Consider the following 25,930-nt stretch of genomic DNA (forward strand, 5'->3'; position numbering starts at 1 on the left):
CAGCTATCTTGTTACAGTACCACTAATAGAAACAACACATCAGTATTGGCTCTAATTTAATTTAATGTCTGTCGTCCTGTCCTGTTTGGGTCTCGCGTCCTCCACCTCGCCTCCTGGACCGTCCTGCACCCCGTCCCTCGCCGCTGCGGAGGCCACCGCTTGGACATGGGGGGCAGGAACGCCGCCCCCTGAGCAACGCTGGAACAAGCACGTCCGCGATCTCCGCACTGCTGCGTAACTACGCTGGTTAGGGGGCGGCATGAAGTGATATAATCACCCGTGTCCTCTTCCTCCGCGCCGAACGCACGCGATAAGCAGATCGCGAAGAGGCGCTGTAGCCTTTGCCCCATCGGATCCGTCGGCGGCCGTGCTACGCAGACATGTCTGCGTCCGTGTCCGTGTCCGGGCGACCACGCAGTGCCTCCGCTTGCACCTGGGCCTGGGCCTGAGCATGCGCTTGTGCGTGCGCTTGCTGCCGCTGGAGCGCGGCGAAGGCGAGGTTCTGCTCCGCCGTCGCCTGCTGCGGCGCGTCCGGGGGCACGAGCGTCGCGGTGTCGACGAGGATGGTGCCCCCGCGCGGGTGGGGCGCGTGCGAGGCCGGGACTGAGGCCGGGACCGGGGAGCCGGGCAGCGAGGGCTCGTCGTCCATGTCCGCGTCGCTGTCCGAGAGGCCGCTGCTGGAGGAATGCGCGTCGGCGATAACGTAGGTGCCGTGGCTGAAGGTGCGGACGAGGTTGACGTAGTATTCTTGCAGGACGTCGCGTGTGCACTGGGCGGAGAGGGTAAGCGTGACGGTCGACGCGGCGTAGGCTTGAACATATAGCCGCGGTGCAAGGAGGCGAATGCACACGTTCGTCGGCTGCGCTCGTGGTACGGCACTTGAGACACGTAGCAACGCGAAGGCGAGGCGTGCCCTGCAGCCGGGGGGAAGCAGGAAAGGGCAAGAAGAACAGTGCTCACTGTGAGTTTCCATTCGGTGATCCGCAGGAACTCGCGCTCGAGCACGTTTAATTCTGCAACGGAAATGCCGCCGACCTTGGCGTAGACAGTGTTGCTGCAGAAAACATCGCAGAGACACTTGCTGGACACACATATGGCAGAAATGACGAAGCGGTGACAGGTGAGGGAAGAGAGGACGAAGGCGGGCATTCGGACAGAGATTTGATCGATGTAGTGCAGTGTGATGAGCAGACATACGCGCTGGACGGTGGGGTGAGCTCGGGCCCTCGGGCGCAGGGTGCGGCAGATGCGCACCTCGGCTTTGGTGAATCGGACAATGCGCCGGAGATAGTCGACGACGGAGATCGTGGGGGCGACACGAGAGTGGAAGCGAGTGAGAGATTCGCTGTGAAGGCGGTGTGGGCGGGGGGCGGACGCGGCGTGGGCGGGTACGCACGGTAGGAGTGGGATTTGGTCGTTGTGCGTCATCAGGCGTTCCATCATATCGGCTGCATGGCGGGCGTGAGCGGGCGCGGGGTCAGGCAGAGCAGGACGGACCGATGAGCTGGACGAGGACGTCGACGTTGACATCTTCGAAGGCCGCCGGCAGTTCGACCCGCTCTGGCGATTCCATCCACCCATTGCGGGCCGCGCGTCCGCCGGTGCCCGAGTCTGTGAGCGGAGCGGCTGCAAGGGTGTCGGGGCGCGGCGAGGGCGGGACGGAGAGCGAGTGCGCCAACCCTGCCACCCTATCGCGGTCTGCGGCCAGCAGCCGCGGCGGGCTCCCCCCAATCCAGCGCCCCGCCGCTCCCGGCCGCCCCGCTCCCCCGGCCGCCCATCCCGGCATTTCCCGTCCGACTATACAGCTCTTCAGCCGCTCTCTGAACCTTATTCTCTCCCCGTGCGAACCGGCGACACACACCCGCCAGGCCGTCCTGCCCACCGCCGCCGCCGCCCCACCTTCTCACCTCCCCGACCTCCGACATGGCCCCCAAGCTCGTGCGTCTACATCCCTATGCTCCTCGCTCCCCTTATCTCACCCTTTTGCGCGCTCTAGGACCCCAACGAAATCAAGATCATCTACCTGCGGGCTACGGGTGGTGAAGTTGGTGCCTCCTCAGCACTCGCTCCCAAAATTGGTCCTCTTGGTCTCGTACGTGCGCTTTATTTCCGTGGTGTTTTGATGGTAGAGATTAAGAAGCTCTCCGATGCAGTCGCCGAAGAAGGTCGGTGAAGATATCGCTAAGGCCACTGGTGCATGGAAGGGTCTCCGTGTAACCGTCCAGCTTACCATCCAAAACCGTCAAGCCAAGGTCGACGTTGTTCCCTCTGCCTCCTCCCTTGTCATTAAGGCTCTTAAGGGTGCGTGGTTTGTGCTCTCGTTGTACTTTCGGCCTCTAAAATGTGCTTGCATGCCTCAGAGCCCCCACGCGACCGCAAGAAGGAGAAGAACATCAAGCACTCCGGCAACATTCCCTTCGACGAGATCGTCGACATTGCGCGCACGATGAAGTCAAAATCGCTCGCCAAGGATCTTGCGGGTTGCGTCAAGGAGATCCTCGGCACTGCGCAGAGCGTCGGCTGCACCGTGGAGGGCCAGCCCCCACACGACGTCATTGACCAGATCAACGAGGGAGAGCTTGAGGTGCCAGATGAGTAGACAATGTATCTGTACTGCATGTTTTCTATTCCACTCTTTGGCTCTCCGTCTCGCCTGACTTGTGTATGTCCGGAAGGAAGGCGCGCATGCGGAGCCGTGTGTTGTGTATGTACGAGTATGATATGCCTCGTATGCACTGTTGCCACGCATATGTATGTGCGTGTTGGGGCCTTTCTCGCTGCGGGTCGCGTCGTCGCGCTTTCGTGCATTCTCCTTGTCCCTTCGCCGGAGTCTGCAGCCACAGTCTGCCGCACTTCTGGTGCCGCGGAGTTCTCCGGGCCGAGTATTTGAGTCGAGCATCTGAGATAATCCGATCGCCATTAGCAGCGGGCGTCTATCTACTGTCCAGGAGACAGCTTGACTCGTCTGCCCGACTCACAGGTTGCTTCACTCCCACTCACATCCCTGCACCCGGGGGCACCCCGCCCTCCGTACAACATGTCATTCCCTCCGCATAACTGTGAGCCCACGAGCTCATGAAAAACACGCGATCTGACGTTCCCCTTGTTCAGTGTCCGCCTCCTTCAACTTTGCGAAGGAGGAAGAAAAGGTCATCGAATACTGGAGGGAGATCGACGCATTCCAGACAAGCTTGAAGCTGTCTGAAGGGAAGCCCAACTACACTTTTTATGATGGACCTCCATTTGCGACGGGTCTTCCGCATTACGGACATTTGCTTGCTGGTACTATCAAGGTGCGCCTCATCCCAGCTCGCTTAGTGACCCAAGTCCGACTCTGGATACCAGGACATTGTGACTCGTCATGCCCATGCAAGTGGACATCATGTCATCCGTAGGTTCGGATGGGATACCCACGGCCTTCCAGTCGAGCACGAAATCGACAAGAAGCTCGGAATCTCGAGCAAGGAGGACGTGATGAAGATGGGCATTGACAAATACAACGCAGAATGCCGCGCCATCGTCATGCGGTACTCTTCCGAGTGGCGACGCACCGTCGAGCGCATGGGTCGATGGATTGATTTCGACAACGACTACAAGACTTTGAACACGACGTTCATGGAGAGCGTCTGGTGGGCGTTTTCGGAACTGTTCCAGAAGGGTCAGGTCTACCGGGGCCTTCGAGTCATGCCGTACTCCACTGGATGCACGACGCCGCTGTCAAATTTTGAGGCCGGTCTATCATACAAGGACGTGAGCGATCCCGCCGTCACCATCTCCTTCCCCCTCGTCGATGATCGCACGACCTCTCTTCTTGCGTGGACGACGACCCCATGGACACTCCCCTCCAACCTCGGCCTTTGCGTTCACCCAGATTTCACATATGTCAAGATCCACGACGATGAGCGCGACCAAAATTTTATCATCCACGAGGGCCTGCTCAAGACCCTCTACAAAGACCCGAAGAAAGCGAAGTTCAAGAAACTCGCCACTTACAAGGGTTCCGACATGAAGGGCTGGAGATACGTTCCGGTGTTCGAGTACTTCACGGAGCAGGTGTGTGCTCTACAGATTATTGTGTATGCCATCACCTTTAATCGTGTCCCGACGCAGTTCGAGGATCGCGCATTCCGCGTGCTCAACGATACCTACGTTACTGCTGAGGACGGCACTGGTATCGTCCACCAAGCCCCTGCGTTCGGTGATGATGATCACCGTGTCGCCATCGCGCACGGAGTCCTGCGCCCCGAGGACATGCCGCCTTGCCCACTCGACGACGCTGGACGCTTCACCTCCGAGGTCCCTGACTTCGTTGGCATGTACATTAAGGTGTGGCGCATGACCTTGAACATATCAATTGCACGCATTTATTCAGGACTTTGCAGACAGCAGACAAGGAGATCCAGAAGGTTTTGAAGGCGAAAGGCCGTCTGATCGTCCAGTCTACCCTCAACCACTCATACCCCTTCTGCTGGAGGCACGTATTGGATGTATACACTCCGGACTCACTGATTAACTCAAGCGTTTAGGTCAGGGACACCTCTCATTTACCGGGCCATTCCCGCGTGGTTCGTTCGGGTCCAACCCATCGTCGACCAGCTTGTGGCCAACAACAAGGAAACGCGATGGGTGCCGCAGAACGTCGGCGACGGTCGCTTCGGTAATTGGATTGCCAATGCACGCGACTGGAATATCTCTCGTAACCGGTATTGGGGCACACCGATCCCTTTATGGGCCAGCGAAGACATGCAGGAGGTGCATATCTTTCGCGTTCTCCTTGGTGGATTCTTTAACCCATTCTTGATCAGATCGTCTGTGTAGGCTCTATCGAAGAGCTTGAGACACTCTCGGGGGTCAAGGGCATCAGCGACCTCCACCGGGACAAGATCGACCACATCACCATTCCTTCGAAGGAGGGCAAAGGTGAACTGAAGCGCATTGAGGAGGTCTTCGACTGTTGGTTTGAGTCCGGAAGGTATGAAATAGTGCGAGACTCGACCCCTGGCGCTCACGACCTGTCCTTTTGTAGCATGCCCTACGCACAGCTCCACTATCCTTTCGAGAACAAGGAGCTCTTTGAGAAAAGCTTCCCTGCCGATTTCGTCTCGGAAGGTATCGACCAAACCCGTGGTTGGTTCTACACTCTGCTCGTCCTTGGCACGCACCTATTCGGCAAGGCCGCGTGGAAGAACCTCATCGTCACCGGTCTCGTCTTGGCCGAGTGAGTTTCATATCATATTCTTGGATGACCCTTCCTTACGGTGGATATATTTTGTCAGGGACGGCAAGAAGATGAGTAAGAGTTTGAAGAACTACCCTGATCCCAACGAGGTGATTAATCAGTATGGTGCTGACGCCACTAGGTAAGAAGGCCCATCTCCTGCTCCATTGCTACTCTAACTCCGCAACTCTTAGGATGTTCCTTGTCAACTCTCCTATCGTGCGCGGTGACAACCTCCGTTTCCGTGAAGCCGGCGTCCGCGAAGTCGTTTCTCGGGTCCTTCTTCCATGGCTCAACTCCTTCCGCTTCTTCCTTGGACAAGCCGCACTCCTGAAGAAAACTTCTGGTCGCGAGTTCATGTACAACGCGCATGCACCTCTATCACAGAACGTGATGGATCGATGGATTCTCGCTCGTTGTCAGTCCCTCATTCGTCTCGTGCACGAAGAGATGGCAGCGTATCGGCTGTACACTATCATCCCTCGATTGCTCGACCTCGTTGACGAGCTGACCAACTGGTACATTCGCTTCAACCGAAGACGGTTAAAGGGAGAAGATGGAGAAGAGGACGCCGTCGCTGCTCTCAACACACTTTTCGAAACATTGCTGACACTGTGTCAGACGATGGTGCGTCGAAGAATGCTCTCACTACATCACTATAGCTGACTTTGTCTCCGCAGTCGTCATACACGCCGTTCTTGACGGAGAACGTCTACCAGGGATTGAGGCCGTTTATCCCGGAGGACCCCAAGGCTGGCGACGTTCGTTCTATCCACTTCTTACCGTTCCCCGAGGTCAAGGAGGAGTACTTCAACGAGGACATCGAACGGAAGGTCAAGCGCATGCAGAGCGTTATCGATCTCACCCGGAATATTCGCGAACGTCACAACCTCTCGTTAAAAGTTTGTCCCCTTCTGCATTTCCGTCGTCGCTGGCTTACATCGCCTGCCAGACTCCCCTCCAAGAACTCCTCGTCTTCCACGCCGACCCGCAGTGGCTCGAGGACGTCAAGGAGCTTCAGCGCTACGTCCAATCCGAGCTCAACGTCCGCGATGTCGTCTTCACCTCCGACGAGGCCGCCGCCGGTGTCAAGTACCGCGCCGTCGCCGACTGGGCCGTGCTTGGTCGCAAGCTCCGCAAAGACCTCGGCCGCGTCAAGAACGCGCTTCCCAACGTCTCCTCTGACGCCGTCCGCTCTTACGTCTCCTCCGGCAAGCTCACCGTCGACGGCATTGAGCTGGTCGCCGGCGACCTCGCCGTCCAGCGGTACATTGAGCTTCCCGAGCAGCAGCCTGGCGCGAGCGCCGACGCGGTGCAGCACGCCACACATACGGACAACGAGGTCGTCGTCCGCCTCGACGTGACTGTGTACCCCGCGCTCCAGGTCGAGTACCTCGCGCGCGAGTACATCAATCGCGCCCAGAAACTTCGCAAACGCGCGGGGCTCCAGGCGACGGACGACGTTGACGTCTACCATGCGTTCGAAGACGGCGCCGGGGACGACATCAGGGCTGCCGTAGTTGAGTACCAGGAACTCGTCGAGCGCAGCGTCCGGAGCGTGCCCCGGGACGTGAGCGAGCGCGGAGAGGGGAGAAAGTTACTTGCGGAGGAGGAGCAGGAGATCGCGGAGGTCAAGTTCACGCTGTCACTTGCATGGCGGTAGAGTCGGTGGTCAGTGTGTGGTGCCTTGTTCATGACAGACAGCAGAAGAAACCATGCAGTGTAATACAGTAGTGTGTGCATCTAGAATACAATGTAGTCAAATCCAATTCCCTGAACAGGGCAGAGCGCAGTGTGATGGGAAAGCGAATGCGGAAAGAGCGGGATATTTCGGTGTAGGGAAACGCACCAGACTCCAGAGCCGCTCACTTCTTCGTCGTCCCGAAGCCCGCAAAACCCATCATCGCCATCATGTCGCCGCCCCCTCCCGCTCCGTCCGTACCAGCGCCCGCCTCTTTCGCGAGCTCGACGCGTGCGCGGTCTCGCTGCGCCTTCTTCGCCGCCTTCTTCTCGTCTCGCAGTGCCGCTTCGCGCGCGCGCACTTCGGCGAGTCGTTGCTCAAAGTCGAATGACTTCGCGTCCGATGCCTCTCGCGTCTTCTCGCGCAAGTATGCTATCCGCGCGCGAACTTGCTCGACGGTTGAACGCGCGATCTTCGTCGTCTGACCCAGTGCGCGAAGGTCTGTGAGTTGAACAACGACATCAGTAAGCCGTGGTGCGGAGGCAACAAGGGCGGTGCTCGGAAAAAAGAGGAATTAAGAATACACGTACGTGCGCGTCCGTTGATATGGTCGAGGTACCCTGCGCTGTCCTTGTACGTCCGGTTACACGTCTCGCAGTAGAAGCCGGGCACTCCAGGGCCGCGGTTGCCTGCGTTCTGAACGACCATCGTCTTCCCAAGGTTCTTTTCGAGTTCGAGAGGGCCCTCGCGCTGCTTCATGAGTTCCGTGGGTTTTGGCAGGTCATCTTTGCGACCTCGTCTCGGCTTCTTTCCTGGGGCGCGTGCGAGACAGACGGAGAGTAATGGACGAAGGAGCAACGAGTTAGCCGGGCATAGCTCACAGAAAGCTCGCGACGTACCCTGCTTCAACCGCTCTTCGTTCTCCTGCATCCGCTCTTTCTCTTCCTGGTCGTGTTTCCGCGCCTTGTCGGCGTACTCCTCCTTGTCCCATTTCTTGCGGAAGTCGGTGTCCCCGGCTCGCGCGCCGTACGCACCAGACTTTCCGGACATGTTGAAAGCGACTAAGCGATTAGGGAGAAGGTGTGCACGAGGCACGGGACCAGAGCTAGAGAGAAGTGAAGCTCAGGCAGCGTTATACCGGCGTTCCAGTAACGAGTATTGGCGCTTGAAGGAGCGCGTTGTTTGCGAGTGTTAGGATCGAGGCTGCCTTCACCGTCGAGAGTACTTACTGAATGTACATATAGCAGCATTGACATCAACGTCATAGGTTGCATGCTGAAACAGGTGCGTATGTTTGTGAATGGTTTCTTTGCGTTGAGAGGTGAATCTGTCCGCCCTCTGCTCCGTTCTACGAAGGACGCATACAGGTGCCCGCAGGAACGTGCCAGAACATGCGGGAAACAGGAGGTAGACAATAAAGCAACTATCGCCATATAAATATCTCGGTGCGTCTCCTCGCCTCCTCTCTTACTCCAACCCAACACTCCTGCGTGCAGCATGCCGGACTCTTCGACATCCGAGGACTCGCTCTCAGACGACAACCCCCTTCCCTCCGAGGGACGCGGGTCCCGTCGAGATACTCATTCAGCCGGCAAGCTCCGTGAGCTCTCTGCGTCTTGTTGAAAGCGTGGTACACTCACTTCGTCAATGCTACTAAGCGCTCACGGCCCTCGAATCGATGAGCAGGAGCCAAGTCTCGCAGTACGCGCTGAACATCAGCATCGATGAGGGAGGCTTCGAGGACGTCAAGTTCTTCGCCTTCTCGCAGCGCATGCCCAAGGGTGGCAGGGCGCATGCTCCGCGTGGGCTCTTCGGGAATAGCACATGCATTCGCAAGGTTGCGCCCCATTTCGATGCAGGTGAGTCTGCGGTGCTGCGGCAGACATCGACGTCATGGTAGGAAATAACGGCTCATAATCCATCAGTGCTTGCCACACAGGGGTGGGCAGAAAGTGCCGTCGCGGATATGGTGGCCGGCTTCCCTGACGGTCGTTGGGAGTCGACTACCACTGAGTATGGCTACGCAGAGGATAGTGACCTTGAAGACGTCGAAGACATGACCGAGGGTGAACCTGCCACTTGCAAAGTACAACACGTTCCAGACGTGTCCGGCACGGAAGTCGTAAGTGGAATCCAAACGCCCTTGTGACGGTTTTGCTTAGGGCGCATTCGTTCAGAAGCCCCCCCAGAAAGAAGACGTACAGGCGGAGAACACTGCCGAAGCCGTTGTCGCCGAAAACACGAGTATGACGTTCACGCCACACGCGGTTCCAGGCAGGACTGGGCGCGTTATCTTTCTGAAGGACATCGCTCATCGGACGTGAGAGTGCTTTGTCTCATTTTCACCCAGCACACACCTTACAGGTTCTTGTTCTTTGTAGGTGGCGAGCCTTCATTTTCTACACGTACTTCGGGATCCTCTCGTTCGCACCTCTGCGGTCGGACCCAGTCACTGAGGAGGAGGCCGGTCATGTCGGACCGTTCAAAGCGCCCCAATGCTCCCCGAAGTCGATGTACCGGCTGGCGGACAAAGTAGGTATCAACTTAGGCCTACAGTTCACCATGTTGAAGGCACATTCTTCGTTGCAGTACGGAGTCCAGGTCGTAAAACAGCAAGCAGCGGCCGACATCAATTCCAAGTTGACGCCTAATAACATCTTTCAGGAGCTGTTCTCGTCGTTCACGTCCAGGTGCGGTTCCATCCACTTGGACCGTGTACTGGTCCAGAGGCGCAGTACCAGTGCGAAGTCACTAAATCCTGAATCGTTCTGCAGTTTTCCCGAGATCCTTCAGCTCGAGGTCGACTATCTCTTCGCGAATCTAGATCGCGCTCAAATTATGAAAGAGCTCCCCATTTGGATGGGATACATGGCCGAAGGGAGGTTGCCGTCAGAAGCTCCGAAAGCAATGTCTATGTTGATCACGAAGATGGCCGCGGTGGTGTCGAAACAGCGAAGTTCTTCCGCGACCCCGGTGACCCCGAGTTTGAGTAATGGCACCGGGAGTGGGCAATTTGGAAAGCCGCTTAATAGGCATAGGTAGGGTAGAGATGCAGAATAACGAGCGCAGTTTCGAAAGACAAGCCGCGTAAGAGAATCCCATGTCTTTGTGACGTCTCGAGGGAAGTTACTAGGCGCAAGCGGGTGGAGCATAGGCGCTGTGAATCTTGGCCTCAACCATCACGGAGTACCACCGACTTGCACATGGTTCGCATTCAAGCAGGCGACGTGCATCCCTAGTACGGGCTGAGGCTGTCGCTCCGTTATGCGAGGTACGTGCACTATTGGAAGGTGCTGCGGTAGGCGACGGGCGACCATACTTGCCGTGTCACCGGCCCGAAGCTGTTCCCGCTCGGAGCTTCTTTCACCAGCCGACCGATGTCTCTGCGAATGGGTGTCTTCCGCTCCGCAGGATGGTCCGCCTGACTGGTATGCCGCAGCACAGTCGTAAGGTACCCACGAGTCTTCAGCGCTCAGCTTCAGTGGAGTATATCACTGACGTCGGATTGCGCCCCCACCCAGCCTCCTCTGGCACCGCAATCTTCTCCCCTCGTTTGACATGTCGTCTGACTCTCACTCCCGCCCCAGCGGCTCTAAGAAAGACCCAAAGGGTGACACTCAACAGAAAAGTACTCGCAGGCTGAGGACAACCGTGCAAACCATGTCGATGACGTCCGAGAAAAAGGAGCAGATCCAGCGTGCGATTATGATCGCGAGTATCTCTGGCAAACCGTTCGAGGACCTCAAGATCTGGGCGTTCTCTCGACGCGCAAACACCGGAATCGTCGACAAGCCATGCGCCCTTTTTGCGAACACTACGATGATGCATAAAGCCACTGATCACTTTAAGTATGGTGCGTGTATACGTGTCAAACCACGAACCTTGTCAGTACACTCATTACGATCAGTGCTCTCGCAAGGATTTGTAGAGAGTCGCATTATCGATATGGACGCTCCTTATCCAGTTGCGCGCTTCGGAGGCTTGGAGGCGTACGACTATGAGTCTGACAGCGACCTCGAAGATGAAGACGACGAGGAAGACGAGAATCTGGACGAAGCTATTGATTGGGGCGTGTTCACGCACGATGCCATTCTCGCCCGCGTGGGCGTAAAGGTCTCTGAAACGTCCACTGAGGCGCATAAGAGTGTAAGCTCGTGTCATCAACCGGGTAATGGATAATTACTGAGCATGGATCAGGACGAGACTCCGGATGGTGACAAGGACGGAGAACCCTCTCAACTGAATCCCAAGAGCGACGTTGCGAAGGTGACCAAGAGGCCGGGCAGGGTGATTTACGTGGATGACGTTGCGTGTCAGACGTGAGTCGATCTTTCGATGTTATACCTCCGCTGAGTCCTTTCAACAACTTTGATGGCCAAATACAGACTGAAAGCCTTCATCTTCTGGGCGTACTACGGCGAGCTTAACTTCAGATCGCTGAAGTCTCAACAGAAGATTCCACCAGCGACGAGCAAAGCATACGATGCACCTTTGTGCTCCCCAAAGTCTATGTATCGCCTGGCGCACAGGGTGCGTCTCGCAGTCTTCGCTTGGACATGTAACATGTCTTGAATATTGCCCAGTACGACATCCCGGATCTGAAAACGGCCGCCATCAGAGACATCTCAGCCAAATTATCCGCCGAAAATATTCTCGAGGAAGTCTTCTCATCCTTCAGCTCACTGTACGTCTCGAGCGTGCTGCATTATTCGCTTGCAGGATAACAAATACTGACAGCATTACAAGATATCCGGAAGTCCTTGAAGCTGAGGTACGGCTCCTCAAGGGATGGCTTGGACAAGAGACCATCCGACGGCGCCTTCCTACGTGGATGGACGCCATGCAGAGGGGTGAACTTCCCACAGCCGCGGCATCCGTGTTCTTATCGCTGTTGGGCTGCTGAATGGCAGGTGCGTTTCCTCATGATCGCAGCTGATGGAACTAGCAGCACTGACGTCGACGTAATAGGTTGCATGTGTATGTTTGTGGGACCATTCGACTCTATGCAAGGAGTGTTTCGAACGCGTTACGCTACTGGTTTTGGGACATCGACCTGTGGATGGACGAAATCAATCTGGATTATTTTCGTTGCGAATAGTTCTCACCTAACACTGGCGGTGGATATCTGAATTCTGGACCCAACAATGTGAATCATGTATAGACCTTGTGAGTAGTGTCCAAACGATGCGTCGGGGGATGCTTCGGTCGACGCTCATGCACGACGTCACCGCACCACCGTGACGACCGAGCGGTATGCGTGGACGATCAGTCGCGTTCCATAAAGTTTCTGTTCCTGCAAACCATACTACACATATGCTTTCAACCCATCGCTGGTCGCCCACCATAAACTCGGCCATCTTTCTCTGAAGCACCGTTCGATGCATCTCTCCTAAATATCTTGCTGCCCGTCGCGTGGCTGGCATTCCAGAGGTTCCAATCCATGGAAGCAGGAGGTGCTGGGGCTAGGCCCTCTCCCTCCTCTTCCGTGGCCGCGGATGCAGCAGGAGGCGGACTGGCTCTGCTTGGAGGTGAGTGTATGCGTATTGCTTGTCATCCGTTGGTCTCACACACAGGTTGTGTGCAGTCTATACCTTCTACCATTTCTCCGGGGTCAAGGAGGTAGTCGACGCGCACAAGACGACCGCGCAGTACTACAAGCAAACCAAATAGACCATCGCCGCCGACGCGCCCAAGAACCCGAACGAGGCTCCCAACTTCCTCCGTTCCGCGGCCCAGTCCTGCCTTGTCATCATCCCCGGGGCCCATCCTCATATCGAGGCCGTGTTTGACACCATCGACGATCTCCACAACTCCCACAGGGATGAGTTGGATCGTATCGTTGGGGATGTCTACGACGAGATTAACGTCATCGTCAAGGACTCACCGAGCGTGGACATGGGCACGGCCATGAAGATTCTTGCCGTATTTAGCAAGCGTAGCGTCGAGCTCGAGGAGTTGGGGAAGAAAGCGGGGTCGGACGCGCTAAGCTCATCGAGCTCGAAGTATCCACAACTCACGGAACAGTTTGGAAGCGGGTACGCGGAGCTGAAGAAGTTGGCGAAGTCCAACCCAGAGGCGAAGAAGCTCTACGACGAAACAACGAAGGAGGTGAGTTCAATCAATAAGTCAACGCTCGGCGAGGCACAGAGACGACTCATGAATGCACACGTGCAGATTCACGAAATCTTCCCCAAGGGCTTCTCGCAGGAGAGCGCGAACCAGGCCCAAGACTTGATCCAGTCGAAGACCATGGACATGTGCAAGGTGGCCAAGTCGTCCTCAGAGGAAGCTTGGAATGAGGTGATGAAGACGTACGGCCAATCCCTCGATAAGCATCCTGAGGCGAAGCAAATCCGTTCCGACAATGCCGACAACTTCATCACTTCAACGACCATGACTATGGGGAAAGGTCACGGAGGCTTGGAAGAGGTTTTCGGGAAGATCAAGGAGGCGGCCAACGGCGATATCACGAAGGACAAAGCGAAGATGAAGGGGCTCGTCGAATACGGTCGCGCGAAGGCTCACGAGGTGGAGGAACAGGGTGGGTGGCAGCAAGAGCGAGGATGGGAGGGTCTTCAGACCTGGGTGCAATCGATGCCAGGAGGTGAGGGCGCATTGAAACGTGTCCCGGGCGTAGAAATCTTGGTGAAGCTGTCGCGCGAGCATGGGGAGGATGCGAAGAAGTTGGCGAAGGAGACCTACGACGACGTGATGGAAGTGCTAGAAGAGAAGTCGAGGAAAGCTCAGGATTTGAGTCGGAAGGCGAAGGATGATGTTAAGGACAGAACGTGAGCACTGAGGACGGTAGTTGGTAGGCAACGCGCTTGAAGTAGAAGTTGATGAAGCTAGTACATATCCATACGATGAAACTTTACCGATGTCGATGCAGCACACGCACTGGTGCGTGGACAGAAAAGACCGGCGAGCAAGGCCAGGGTCTAAGCACGAGTGACTCGGGCTGCCCTGGGGAGACTGGGACTCTTCGGCGAGACGCGACACATCACACGGCACGCCAGCAGTCAAATGATGATCACGTGATCTATAGACATGGGATTGGGCAGTCACAGCAGTGGCGCCGAGGCCCTCAGGTCGACTAGTAGACCCTCGTAGACCCGACATGCTCGAGCCCCTGTCTTCCACCATGAAATCCCCCATGCGAGTAGCCATGCTAATCCGTAAACGCAAATTTCGACCTCGTGGCTGTTTCCCACTCTTGCTTTTCAATTTTTCATCGCTTGCTATGTCAGCTTGCAAAACAAGTGAACGTCGTGGCGGGCCTCATCGAGGTTCAAAGTCACCATGGAATCATTGAGTCAAGGCAACCGAATCATTACCGACGGCGTATAAACCTAGCGGGATCTCCGAAGAACTTTCTGGAAGTCTACAATTCAGTTTGTCGCCGTCCGGTGCTGCGGTAAGTGGACTTCTACGAGTTGCGCGCAAGTCTCCACTTCGGTGCTATAAAGCCGCAGACCACAGTGCCCTTTCGCGCCTTTCACTGTCACTCGCCATGTCCGACGCTGGCGTTAGCTCATCCGCCTCCCTCCAGCGCGGGAAGAAAAAGGGCAGGAGACGCAAGATTACCAACCGCCCCCAGCCTGCCATGCCGGCCAGTGTCTCCCACCGCACTCCTTCCCCTCCCCGGCCACCGCAGCCTGCGCTGTATCAAAATCTACCCTATGCCACTCGAGAGGAAGTCTCGCAGCTGGCGATGAGCGCCAGCATCACTGGCAACCCGTTTGAAGACGTTAAATTCTACGTGTTCTCCCGTCGAAGCGCCACTGGCCGGGTCGATACCCCTCTCCCTCTCTATGCCAACAGTGCCTTGATCCGCAAGGTCTCTTCTCACTTCGACTACGGTACGTGGATAAGCCGCCCATTTTTCTCCAATTGCAGTCTGAAATCGTTCCTTAGTATTGGCAGGTGGCTTTGGTGAAAGTGTCGTCACGACCTGGGACGACATGTTCCCGGAAGACCGTCCATCATTTACTGAAGAGTACGACTACACGTCTGACAGCGACCTGGAAGACTTTCCGAGTGATGAACTTGACTCAAGCGCAGATTCACAAGATGGCACCGTGGCCCAGGGTGAGGCACAGCCCGGCGTCTTGGGATCACCCACAGAAGTAAGAAAGGTGAGCATAAATCTCTCTCGACACTGCACATAGCAGTCGACTTATCACTGTTGAGGCCGAGGAGGTTGAAGAAAAACACCAAGCTGATGTCAAAGGGAAGGCCGTCGGTAACACGATCTCCTCCTTCACGGGCAGGAAGGGTCGTGTCGTGTTCATTCAGGATATTGCATACCGAACGTGCGTCTGTTGGTTGTCCCTCTACATTCCTGCTCACTGGATTTACACAGATGGCTTGCGTTCGTATTCTACGCATATTTTGGCAAGGCTTCCTTTGCGCCGCTCAAATCTCAAAATCAAGCCGTAGATACTCCCAAGACTCCGTTGGAACCCCCTCAATGCTCACCCAAATCGATGTACCGGATTGCAGAGAAGGTGTTGTCGCAGATACTCGCACAGTGTCCCGCTTTAACCTGCTTTCGCAGTACAATGCAACCGATCTCAGAAGGCTGGCTATCGAAAGCATCAAGTCGAGGCTTTCTATGGACAATATCTTGGTGGAGCTATTCTCATCGTTCACGTTGTTGTGCGTCACATGTGTCGATACTCTCAAACTACATGTAGCTAACTTTGTGGCTTGAATTCAGCCATCCCGAGATACTCGCATTCGAGGTTGAATACTTGAGCGAGCACCTCACAAACCCCGAGATTGTGTCTCAATTGCCACAGTGGCTCCGGCTCATGGAGAGCGGAGATCTTCCGATGGGGGCAGCAGATGCCTTCGCTGCTGTTGTAAAGGGGTTGCCTCCAAAACCCGCCGCACCCATCACCCCGATTTGCAGGCGTTGTCCCTATTCCAGACCGATGCGCTACTATTGCAATGGATGTGGGAGCTACAGTGGTTGATCCTCTTTCTTGAAGCTTTCAGGGTGAGTGTACTTGTTTATGATGGTGCAGCAATCATCGTTCATGCTGTCTGCGCCGTTCAGGTTCTTTTATCTCTGCAGTCAACCTGCGTGAACGTCACGTCGGGGCTTTTGGTGTTTGAGCAGAACACTGGTTGTAATGTAAGTATGTGGTGCCAGCCGCCAGATTGAATGCCACTGTTTCTTAGCTCCTCGGACCTCGCTCCATCGCACTTGTGCATTTCTGCTCAAGCTGCAATGTATGCAAGTGCAAGTGCTCTCTCTTATACAGAGTAAGAAAGTCGACCGTCTCCGACGGTGTCGATGCAATCTACTGTGAGTATTGGTTCGCGCTTCTCGCACTGACGACCGCATTTGTCGCTTTTATTGCACACAGCTCTCACGCCCCTCGGGCCCTTAGTCCGGGCTTCACAGCACAAGTTTATTGTTCACGGGCGCTTCGAACATGGATTGCGCGAGCCGTGTAGGGCTAGCATATGGATGCGTGGCGGGTGGAACCAGCCTTTCAACCAGCCTGGCCCAGGTGTGTTGCAGTAGATATCTGCTCTGTGGACTCACATGGGGCACAATGCCGCCTTTTGAACGATTGACAGACGTGAATAGATGATCCTACTACATCCATGACTCTCCACTTCCCTCATTGCCGCTGGGACCAGGAAAACCCGATCGGTCCCCGATAAAGACGCGGGGCGAGTGTTTGTTCCTTGCGTGATACTATCCCCTCAACGGCCATGATGCAGTTCACGCTGTATTATGACACCAGCAGATCACCAGACGCGTCCAGATCCAGCATCTCCGCGCCATCGGTCGACGGTACGTACATATTGGCTTCCTTGATAATATCACACCCTGGCAGAATCTGAACTTCTTGTGGTGCTGCGGTAGCTCAGTCATGCCCTATTTACCTGGCGGATCCACTTGGCGAGCCGCGGTCCCACATCCCCCCACCAACTTTTCCAGGCTCGATCCACTCTTCAGCCATCCTCACTTCAACATGAGCACCAAAACAAAGAAAGGTCGCTCAAAAGGGGTTGCGAAGACCCAACCTCCTCCGCGCTCGTTCGTATCGTCCACGTCACTCACCCGGGACGTGGTCCATCGCGCTACCCTTCTGGAGAGCATGTCGGGCCACGCTTTCGAAGACCTCAAGTTCTTTGTTTTCTCTCGGCGCCAGGGCGATGGCTCGGTCGGGACGCCTCTACCGCTGTTCGTGAACAGTGATCTCATCAATCGGACGACAGATCACTTCAGAATCAGTGAGATGTGCCACGCGTCTCGCGGAGGGTGTATCGCTACTCACCCAACGATCCAGTTCTCTCAGCCGGGTTCGCGGAGGGCCGCGTCTCTGACCTGGAAGCCGCGTTCCCCTCTACTCGTCCGTCAACCACGAATCAGTATGGTTACTATGAAGACAGCGATCTTGAGGACAACGACCCCTTCGACGAACATATCTCGGCCACGAAACCGGCGCTCGCAGACGGCGTTGACGAACCGGATCAATTTCTTAAGCGCGTCGGTGTGATGTTAAAAGGAATGTCTGCAGATGTCGAGGCGGAAGGGGCGGTACGCTCACCCTTGTTTTATCGCGAACCGACGCTCATTGGAATTATTAGCCATCCGCATCGGATATCCCAGACCAGAAGGTGCAAGACTCGCAGGCACAGGCAGATTCCTCAAACGACCACGGCTCCATCTCCGAAGTGACAAGCAAACCTGGGCGGGTTATCCACGTGCAACACATTGCCTATGCGACGTGAGTAACGAGATTTTTGTACCTGCTGTAGCGGATTTTTCATTTTATGTTTCGCCAAGCATGAGGGCTTTCGTTTATTGGGCATACTTCGACGAAATCAACTTCGCACCACTGAAATCTCAACAGCAACTCCGTGATACTGCGAAAGGCAGCCCCGCTTGTTCACCAAAGTCGATTTACCGTCTTGCGCACGAGGTAAGTTGTCTCACCATTCTAATGCAGGCCGATATTCTGATCGTCATATGTAGTATAACATCGACGCTCTCAAAACGAAGGCTGCTGACGACATCAAGTCAAAGCTTTCGGTGGACAACATTCTCTCAGAATTATTCTCGCACTTTACATCGCTGTATGAACTCTCCTGCTGACGAGTGATGCCACCTGACAGCTCGATATGGTCACAGATACGACGAGATCAGGACCATAGAGCAGGAGTTCTTGCTCGCGAACATTCAAAACACGAAAGTGCAGGCTCAGCTCCCCGCTTGGATCAAGTCTATGCAAGATGGCGAACTCCACGAAAACGCGCACGAAATCGTATCATCGATTGTTGTGAAGGGCGGCGCTACGAAGAATTGTCCATATGGATGCGGCGGCGGTAACCTATACAACGCCGCTGTTTATCGATGTGCCCGAGGCCATAATTACAGTTGATGCATTGCGGCCGATTTCACTACTGATGTACGTATACAAACATTGCTCTAGCTATCGTAACCTCGTCGCTCCGTTCAAGTTCTCAGAGCGAATACTGTATCTACGATATAGTACTGCCTTGCGCCTCGAGTGCGCAGAACCTTCCTCCAACCGTTATTCGTATGTGCACTTAGACACCGCGAGCCTGACTCGGCGCGGCACCTCCCACGTGAACATCTCCCCTGGCACAAGCGTACGAGATATCTCGTAGCGCGAGTGCACGGGCATGAAAATCGCGGAGGTTGGTTCACAGAGGAGCAAACGGGAAGGAACCTTGTAGTAGGGAGAGAAATCTCGTGAACACGTTTATGTCGTAGGGATTGATCCCAGTCCAGAGCCCCTTGAAGCCGCGATACGACGAAGTGAGACTTGGAGGAAGATTGGAATGACAACGCACGAAATTCCCTCGAAAAGTCCCCAGATTCCAAACAAATTCTTCTACAAAACGACGCCCACACCCGGACAGCGTCATCACTTCAAAGGTAGTAAATCAGTTGCAGTGGGGCCTGGGGTCTTCGACTTCAGCCGCGTCGCTCGGACATGCCAGGGATGCAGAGAATGGGAGCATAGACCGATAGTGACACAGTAGAGTACATCCGAGCCGAAGTTCTAAACGTTGACGATTCCAGCGGCTGGGCGGTCCGTGCGGCCGGGCAGCCCACGCTCGCCTGAGTGGTGCCGGACATTCTCCAATATTTCCCTTCGACTCATCCTTCTCGCTGTCGTCCAGCAATACACGTATACATTCTGATTTTACCGACTCTCTCTACGACCTCCACGCTCTGTTACTGCATCTCTGGAATACCCTCGAAGCGCCCAACCAAGCCCACTGACTGAAGCCTCGTCAGACTCGTCAAGCCCATGGCATTGCAGCTCACATGAGGCGGCATCGTAGCAACAAATATGCTCACAATGGTGTGAATATTTTTTTTTTACAACTCGCCCGCGACCCATGGAAGGCGTGCTGCGGTAGCCTCACAACGTGTACCCAGTGTCGATGCTTCCGATCCCGCATTAATTCACGTCGCTTCCTGCTTCCCGTCGTCTTTGCATAACCCAACCCATCCACATCTTCACTCTCCCGATGAACTCCACTGGATACGACGACCGTGGCCCAGCAAAGGTCAAGAAGAGCCAGCGACCAGAAATACTCCCTCTCTCCATGGCGTCCGCGACCCGAGACCAAGTCCAGAGGGCAGCCATGCTCGCAAGTGTCTCCGGACGTTCGTTTGAGGATGTGAAGTTCTGGGCCTTCTCCCGGCGATCCCACACCGGCATCGTCGACAAGCCGCTCCCGTTGCTCGCCAACAGTGGGCTGCTGCACAAGGTCACGGACCACTTCAAGTTCGGTGAGTCTCGTCCTTTCGATTGGGCCGGCCTTTCACCGACAGGCTCTCCGCAGTTCTTTCTACGGGTTTTGCAGAGGGTGATGTTGTGGAGATGGAGGCCCCGTTCCCGTCGACGCGGTCCTCCAGGTCGGACATGTACGACTACGGCGCCGACAGTGATCTCGAAGACGAAGACGAGTTCGAGGGAGGGCCTTCGGGTGAGCACGTGGAGGACGATCCCCTTCTCGCACGCGTAGGAGTCAAGGTTGACCCATCGGCAGGCAGAAAAGGCAACGTTAAGGTAGGGTCTGCAGGCGCTATGCTCAGTACTCAAATGCTTATGAAGTATCCCAGGATGAAAACCCGGACGACGGCAAAGAGCACAAAGAGGAGGGCTCTGGCATAGGTCGGAATGTCGCAGCTATCAGAAAACCGGGTCGCGTGGTCCATGTGGAGGACGTTGCGTACCATACGTGAGTGAAGCATTTTTTCTCCGTCAACGTTCAGCACCCCCCAACGTTGGTCTGTTCCTCATTAGCCTCAAAGCGTTCATCTTCTGGGCCTACTACGAGGAGCTCAATTTCGCTCCGCTCAAGTCACAGCAGAAGATGTTGCCCACAGAACAGAACGCGTACAGTGCGCCGTTTTGCTCTCCGAAATCCATGTACCGTATCGCTCATAGAGTATGTGTGATCTGCTTTGCTTGATATGCCTTCGAGGATGTTAACCGTCGCGCAGTACGATGTCCCGAGGCTGAAGGAGCTCGCTCTCGCCGACATCCGCTCCAAGCTCACGCATGAGAACATCCTCGAAGAGCTCTTCTCGGGCTTCACGATGCTGTGCGTATTCGCCATGTACTCTTTCTTCTGCAACAGCAAGTTGATCAACGAGATCGACTTTATCAGATATCCCGATGTTCGCAACATCGAGATACAATTTATTCGCACCTGCATGAACCAAGAGACCATCCGGAGACGCCTGCCCTCGTGGATCGAAGCCATGGAGAAGGGAGAGCTACCGAGAGGAGCAGCGGGAGTTGTGTCAGCGTTGTTGGGCTGTGCGTGAGTGAACGTGATTTCGCAAAGCTCGGTCGATCGACGTAGCTCCGCCGTACTCTAACGCCGCATGTCCGATCCGTTCTTCTTGTATCTCTTCGTTCGGCCCGTAATTCAGGTGTTCAGCACTACTGCGTGGGACGCCTTCCGACATAGGTGCGTACTCCGCGTTTCCAAGTTCTCGAGCGTCATCTTACGGCACAACTGTTGAACACCGAAGTTCTGCACCCATCACATGTCCTCTATGTGTGCTGCGGCAGCCGTGGAGCGAGCTTTATCTATAGATGTCTGCAACTCTTGCTAGATGGTCTACTCCACTCCTTCAACGTTGTCTGTGCCACCCGCTCTCATCGCGACGCTTCGATATGATGAAGGCAAAAAAGAAGGGCAAATCCGGGCCCGCCCAAGCCACAGCAAGCTCAAGCTTCTCCCCTCCCAGTAAACCCACCCCGCTCATGTCGTCAGCCTCCACGCCTCGGGTTGACGTGCAGCGCGCGGCGCTTCTCGCGAGTCTCACCGGCCAGCCGTTCGAGGACCTCAAGTTCTTCGCTTTCTCGCGGCGCCACAACGACGGCGAATACGTCGTCGTCCACACTCCCCTCCCGCTTTTCGCTAACAGCGCGCTGATCCATCGTACAACGGACTACTTCGAGCTCAGTGCGTCTCCTCCCTCCTCGAGCATGGCGCGCATGCGCTGATGCATCAAGTAGTGTTCTCTGGCGGATATGCGGAGAACAAGATCTCTGACATGGACGCTCCGTATCCGACCTCGCGGTCGTCCAGCACGACCGGGTATGGCTACTACGAAGACAGCGATCTGGAGGATGATGAGGACGGTGAGGACGACACGCTGCCTAAGGATGAGTCCGAAAACTCCGACCTGCTGAAGGGCATCGGAGTGAAGCTGCCACGAGCAAGCAAAATGGTGTCCGAGGTATGTGTCGTAGCAACCTTGTGTAGTTTTCATCTCTGAAAGATGTGTCACGTAGCAGGAGACTGCGGCTGAGGCAGACGACTTGGAAACGATCGATCGCGCCGAGGAACGTGGATCGACTGCAGGGGAAAGCAAGGTCATCAGCAAGCCCGGTCGTGTGGTCTACGTTGTTCACAATGCGTATAAGACGTGAGTTGCACGCAACGGCAGCATCCAAGCGATCTGACTTTGTTCAGGCTCAAAGCTTTCGTCATCTGGACGTATATGGACGAGGTGGAATTCGCCCCGCTCAGATCTCAGCAAGTATCGCCAAAGCAGGGACGCGTTCTAACATGTTCGCCAAAATCAATGTATCGTCTTGCGGATGAAGTATGCCCTTCCCATTTTGACTCGTATGCGATCTCGAATCTGACCGCGAACGCAGTACAATGTGGATGTTCTCAAGAAGAAGGCATTGGATGACATCAAGTCGAAGCTGTCACCCCACAACATCCTCGAAGAAGTCTTCTCTCACTTCACATCGCTGTCCGTCTATGTTTGACTAGTTTGTTTTAAGTCGCGTGCTGACTATGCTTACATGCAGATACGACGACATCAGGGACATGGAGCTCGAGTATTTGCATGCAAATATCAAGGACGGCGGCATCCAAGCACGTCTTCCAGCGTGGATCCGTTCGATGCAGGGCAACGAGCTGCCGGAAAGCGCCTGTGACATCCTGTCGTCGCTCGTCCTCAAGATCATCAATGGGCCTCTTCCCCAACCCAGTGACCCAAAACTCAAGAAGTGCCCGAACGGATGCTCGGCTGCGAATTACACATGCAGAAACTGCGGTACTTACTTCTGATGTACTCCTGAAGGCTGTAGAAATGGCGCATGTAAACGTCCGCTAGCCCATGCGGCTTATGTGCTCGAAGAACTGCACCTGAAACTTGTAGAAAATATCTTGCGTGGTGGAAGCCCACAAAAGAACAGCGGAGTTCACGATGCCCACATAATTCCCGCGCCACTAATCATGAAACTCTCAGAGACGCACATTATGACATCCACGATCGACACGTGCGCTTCAGCCACCGCATCCTCTTGGTATCCACACCGCTCTCCAGGTCTCACAAAGCCGAGAACCGTCGGATCGCCAGCGCGCATGTCTCGCTCCGGAATCTGCCCACCAACCTCTCCTGCAGCCTCTCCTACCGCGTCCCGTGAGCCCGTGGCCCCGCATGAGAAAAGCACTGAGCACTCACCGTCGCCCCGCCTCCCCCGCCGCTCCCCAGCTCGCGTCTCGTCCGATCAACCGAGCGCCGTCCACCCCTGCGTCTAGCGCACCCCGACCTCCCCAAACGCTGCGAGCCAGACCTGCCACCGCACGGCGCAGGAGCACGACATACGGTCCAGGTACCCTGCGCTGTCCTTGTACGTCCGGCTACACGTCTCGCAGTAGAAGCGGGGCACTCCAGGGCCGCGGTTGCCTGCGTCCTGAATGATCATCATCTTCCCAGGGTTCGAGAGAGCCCTCGTGCTGCTTCATAAGTTCCGCGGGTCATCTTTGCGACCTCGTCTCGGCTTATTCCCTGGCGTGCGGGCGAGACAAAGACCGGCGAGAGGGCGAGAGGAATGGGCGAAGAAGAATAAAGTTAGCTGGGCATACATGGCTCGGAGAAAGCTCGCGACGTACCCTTTCAACCACTCTTCGTTCTCCTGCATCCGCTCTTTCTCTTCCTGGTCGTGTTTCCGCGCCTTGGTCCGCGGTTTCAAGAACGATTGACACAGGCATGAAAAGACGATCATATTACAGCCGTGGCTCTCGACCTCTCTCACAAATTGCCGTTGGGACCAGGAAAACTCAATTGGGCCTCGATACAGACGCAGGACGGACGCTTATTCCTGCCGCGATATCGACCTCACGTGTCCAGATCCAGCACCTTCGCGCCATCGGTACGTAAGTACATACCGACTTCTTTGATATATCGCACCCTGCCAGAGTCTGGACTTCTTGTGGTGCTGCGGTAGCTTTCGGAGGCCCTATTTACCTGGCGGGTGCTCTGGGCGGCCCCACGTCCCCTCAACGACTTCTCCGGTCTCGACCTCATCCTCGCCCCATGAGCACCAAAGCAAAGAAAGGGGGTCGCTCGAATGGGGCTGCGAAGACGTCGACAGCGCAATCTCGTCAGCCTTCGCGCTCGTTTGTATCGTCCACGTCACTCACCCGGGACGCGGTCCATCGCGCTACCCTTCTGGAGAGCATGTCGGGCCACGCCTTTGAGGACCTCAAGTTCTTTGCCTTCTCTCGTCGCCAGGCCGATGGCTCGGTTGGGACGCCTTTACCACTGTTCGTGAACAGTGAACTCATCAATCGGACGACAGATCATTTCAGAATCAGTAAGATACCTCACGCGTCTCACTGCGCTGGAGGGTGGATGGCTACTTATCTAACTTCCTAGTTTTTTCAGCCGGATTCGCAGAGGGCCGCGTGTCTGACCTGGAAGCCGCTTTCCCCTCTACTCGTCCGTCGACCACGGGTCAGTACGATTACTATGAAGACAGCGATCTTGAGGATGAGGAACCCTTCGATGAACCTATCTCGCCCACTGCAAAACTGGCGGTCGCGGACGGCGTTGACGAACCTATCTCGCCCACTGCAAATTCAGCGGTTGCGGACCGCGTAGAACCTATAGGCTTGACGTGGGCCACTGCAAACCCGGTCGCGGACTACGTTGACGAACCTATCAAGGCCACTGCAGAATTGGTGATCATGGACGGCATTGACGTTCGAGATACTATCCCGTCGTGGGCCACTACAGAAACAGAACTGGCGGTCCTGGACGACGTCAACGAACCTATCTCGGCCACTGCAGAACTGGTGGTCGCGGACGGCATTGACGAACCGGATCACTCTCTGAAAGGCGTCAGTTTGATGTCAAAAAGAATGCCTACAGATGTCGAGGCGGCTGAGGCGGTGCGCTCGCCCTTGTTTTAACGCACGCCGATGCTCATAGAACTTATTAGCCGTCAACATTAGATATCTCGGACCAGAAGGCGCAAGACTCGCAGATACGGGCAGACCCCTCAAGCAATTACCGCCCCATCATTTCCACAGTGACAAGCAAGCCTGGGCGGGTTATCCATGTTCAACATATTGCTCATGCGACGTGAGTAGTAACGAGATTTTTGCATCTGCTGCAATGGATTATTGATCTTATGTTTCGCCAAGCATGAGAGCCTTCGTTTATTGGGCATACTTCGACGAGATCAACTTCGCACCACTCAAATCTCAACAGCGCCTCCAACGTAATATTGCAAATGGCAGCCCCGCTTGTTCACCCAAGTCGATGTATCGTCTTGCGCACGAGGTAAGTCGTCTCTCCATTTGAACGCAGGCCGACATTCTGATCATCACATGTAGTATAACATCGAGGCGCTCAAGACGAAGGCTGCTGGTGACATCAAGTCAAAGCTTTCGGTGGACAACATTCTCTCAGAACTATTCTCGCACTTTACGTCGCTGTATGGGCTCTCCTGCTAACGAGTGATGTCCTCTGACAACTCGATACGTTCACAGATACGATGAGATTAGGACTATGGAGCGGGAGTTCTTGCTCACGAACATTCAAGACGCGAAAGTGCAGGCCCAACTCCCCGCTTGGATCAAGTCTATGCAAGACGGGGAACTCCCTGAAAACGCGCACGAAATCGTATCATCGATTATTGTGAACGGCGTCACAAGGGCTTGTCCACATGGATGCGGAATCGGTAGCCTATACGCCGCGGCTACTTATCGATGTGTCCGTGGCCACAGGTACAGTTAATGTATTGCGGTTGGCCCCACTTTTGACGTACGTATATTGTATGTATACAAACATTGCTCTAGCAATCATGACCTTGTTCCCCCGTTCAAATCCTTAGAGTGAATACTGTATGTAGGATACAGTACTGCGAGTGCGCAGAACCTTCCTTCAACCGTTATTAGCAAGCTGAGATATCCGAGCCTGACTCGGCGCGGCCCCCCGCGTGAAAATCCCCCCTAGTACAAGCGTACGGGACATAGCGTTGCGCGAGTGCACGGGCATGAGAGTCGCAATGGTTGGTTCGCGGGGAATGGAGGGGAAGGAACCCATGTTTTCCCATACCAGCACATGTCCTCCTTCGAAAACCTGCATCGGAAATGCGTATGAAATATCATGCGTGGCTGAATTCTACAAGAGAACAGCGGAGTTCACGATGCCCGCATGATTCCCGCACCACTAATCATGAAGCTCTCAGAGACGTACATTA

At 55.4% G+C, this 25,930-nt stretch overlaps 2 protein-coding genes across 2 annotated transcripts; both read left to right on the plus strand.

Moving 5' to 3' along the window:
- Window positions 1-14,502: 14,502 nt before the first annotated feature.
- Window positions 14,503-15,877, plus strand: BXZ73DRAFT_58985 (uncharacterized protein; the record flags this gene model as incomplete). The annotated part of the gene is made up of 6 exons (XM_048021671.1): window positions 14,503-14,758; window positions 14,814-15,025; window positions 15,090-15,211; window positions 15,262-15,406; window positions 15,457-15,557; window positions 15,619-15,877. The coding sequence occupies 6 exons, from the start codon at window positions 14,503-14,505 to the stop codon at window positions 15,875-15,877; spliced, it is 1,095 nt and encodes a 364-aa protein (XP_047870787.1).
- An 8,024-nt stretch (window positions 15,878-23,901) lies between these two features.
- BXZ73DRAFT_109348 (uncharacterized protein) lies at window positions 23,902-25,181 on the plus strand (the record flags this gene model as incomplete). The annotated part of the gene is made up of 5 exons (XM_048017283.1): window positions 23,902-24,037; window positions 24,109-24,614; window positions 24,665-24,807; window positions 24,870-25,008; window positions 25,062-25,181. The coding sequence occupies 5 exons, from the start codon at window positions 23,902-23,904 to the stop codon at window positions 25,179-25,181; spliced, it is 1,044 nt and encodes a 347-aa protein (XP_047870788.1).
- Window positions 25,182-25,930: the final 749 nt, after the last annotated feature.

Source organism: Epithele typhae (genome assembly GCF_022376455.1).
Source record: "Epithele typhae strain CBS 203.58 chromosome Unknown BXZ73scaffold_235, whole genome shotgun sequence".
NCBI classification, from domain to species: Eukaryota; Fungi; Basidiomycota; class Agaricomycetes; order Polyporales; family Epitheliaceae; genus Epithele; species Epithele typhae.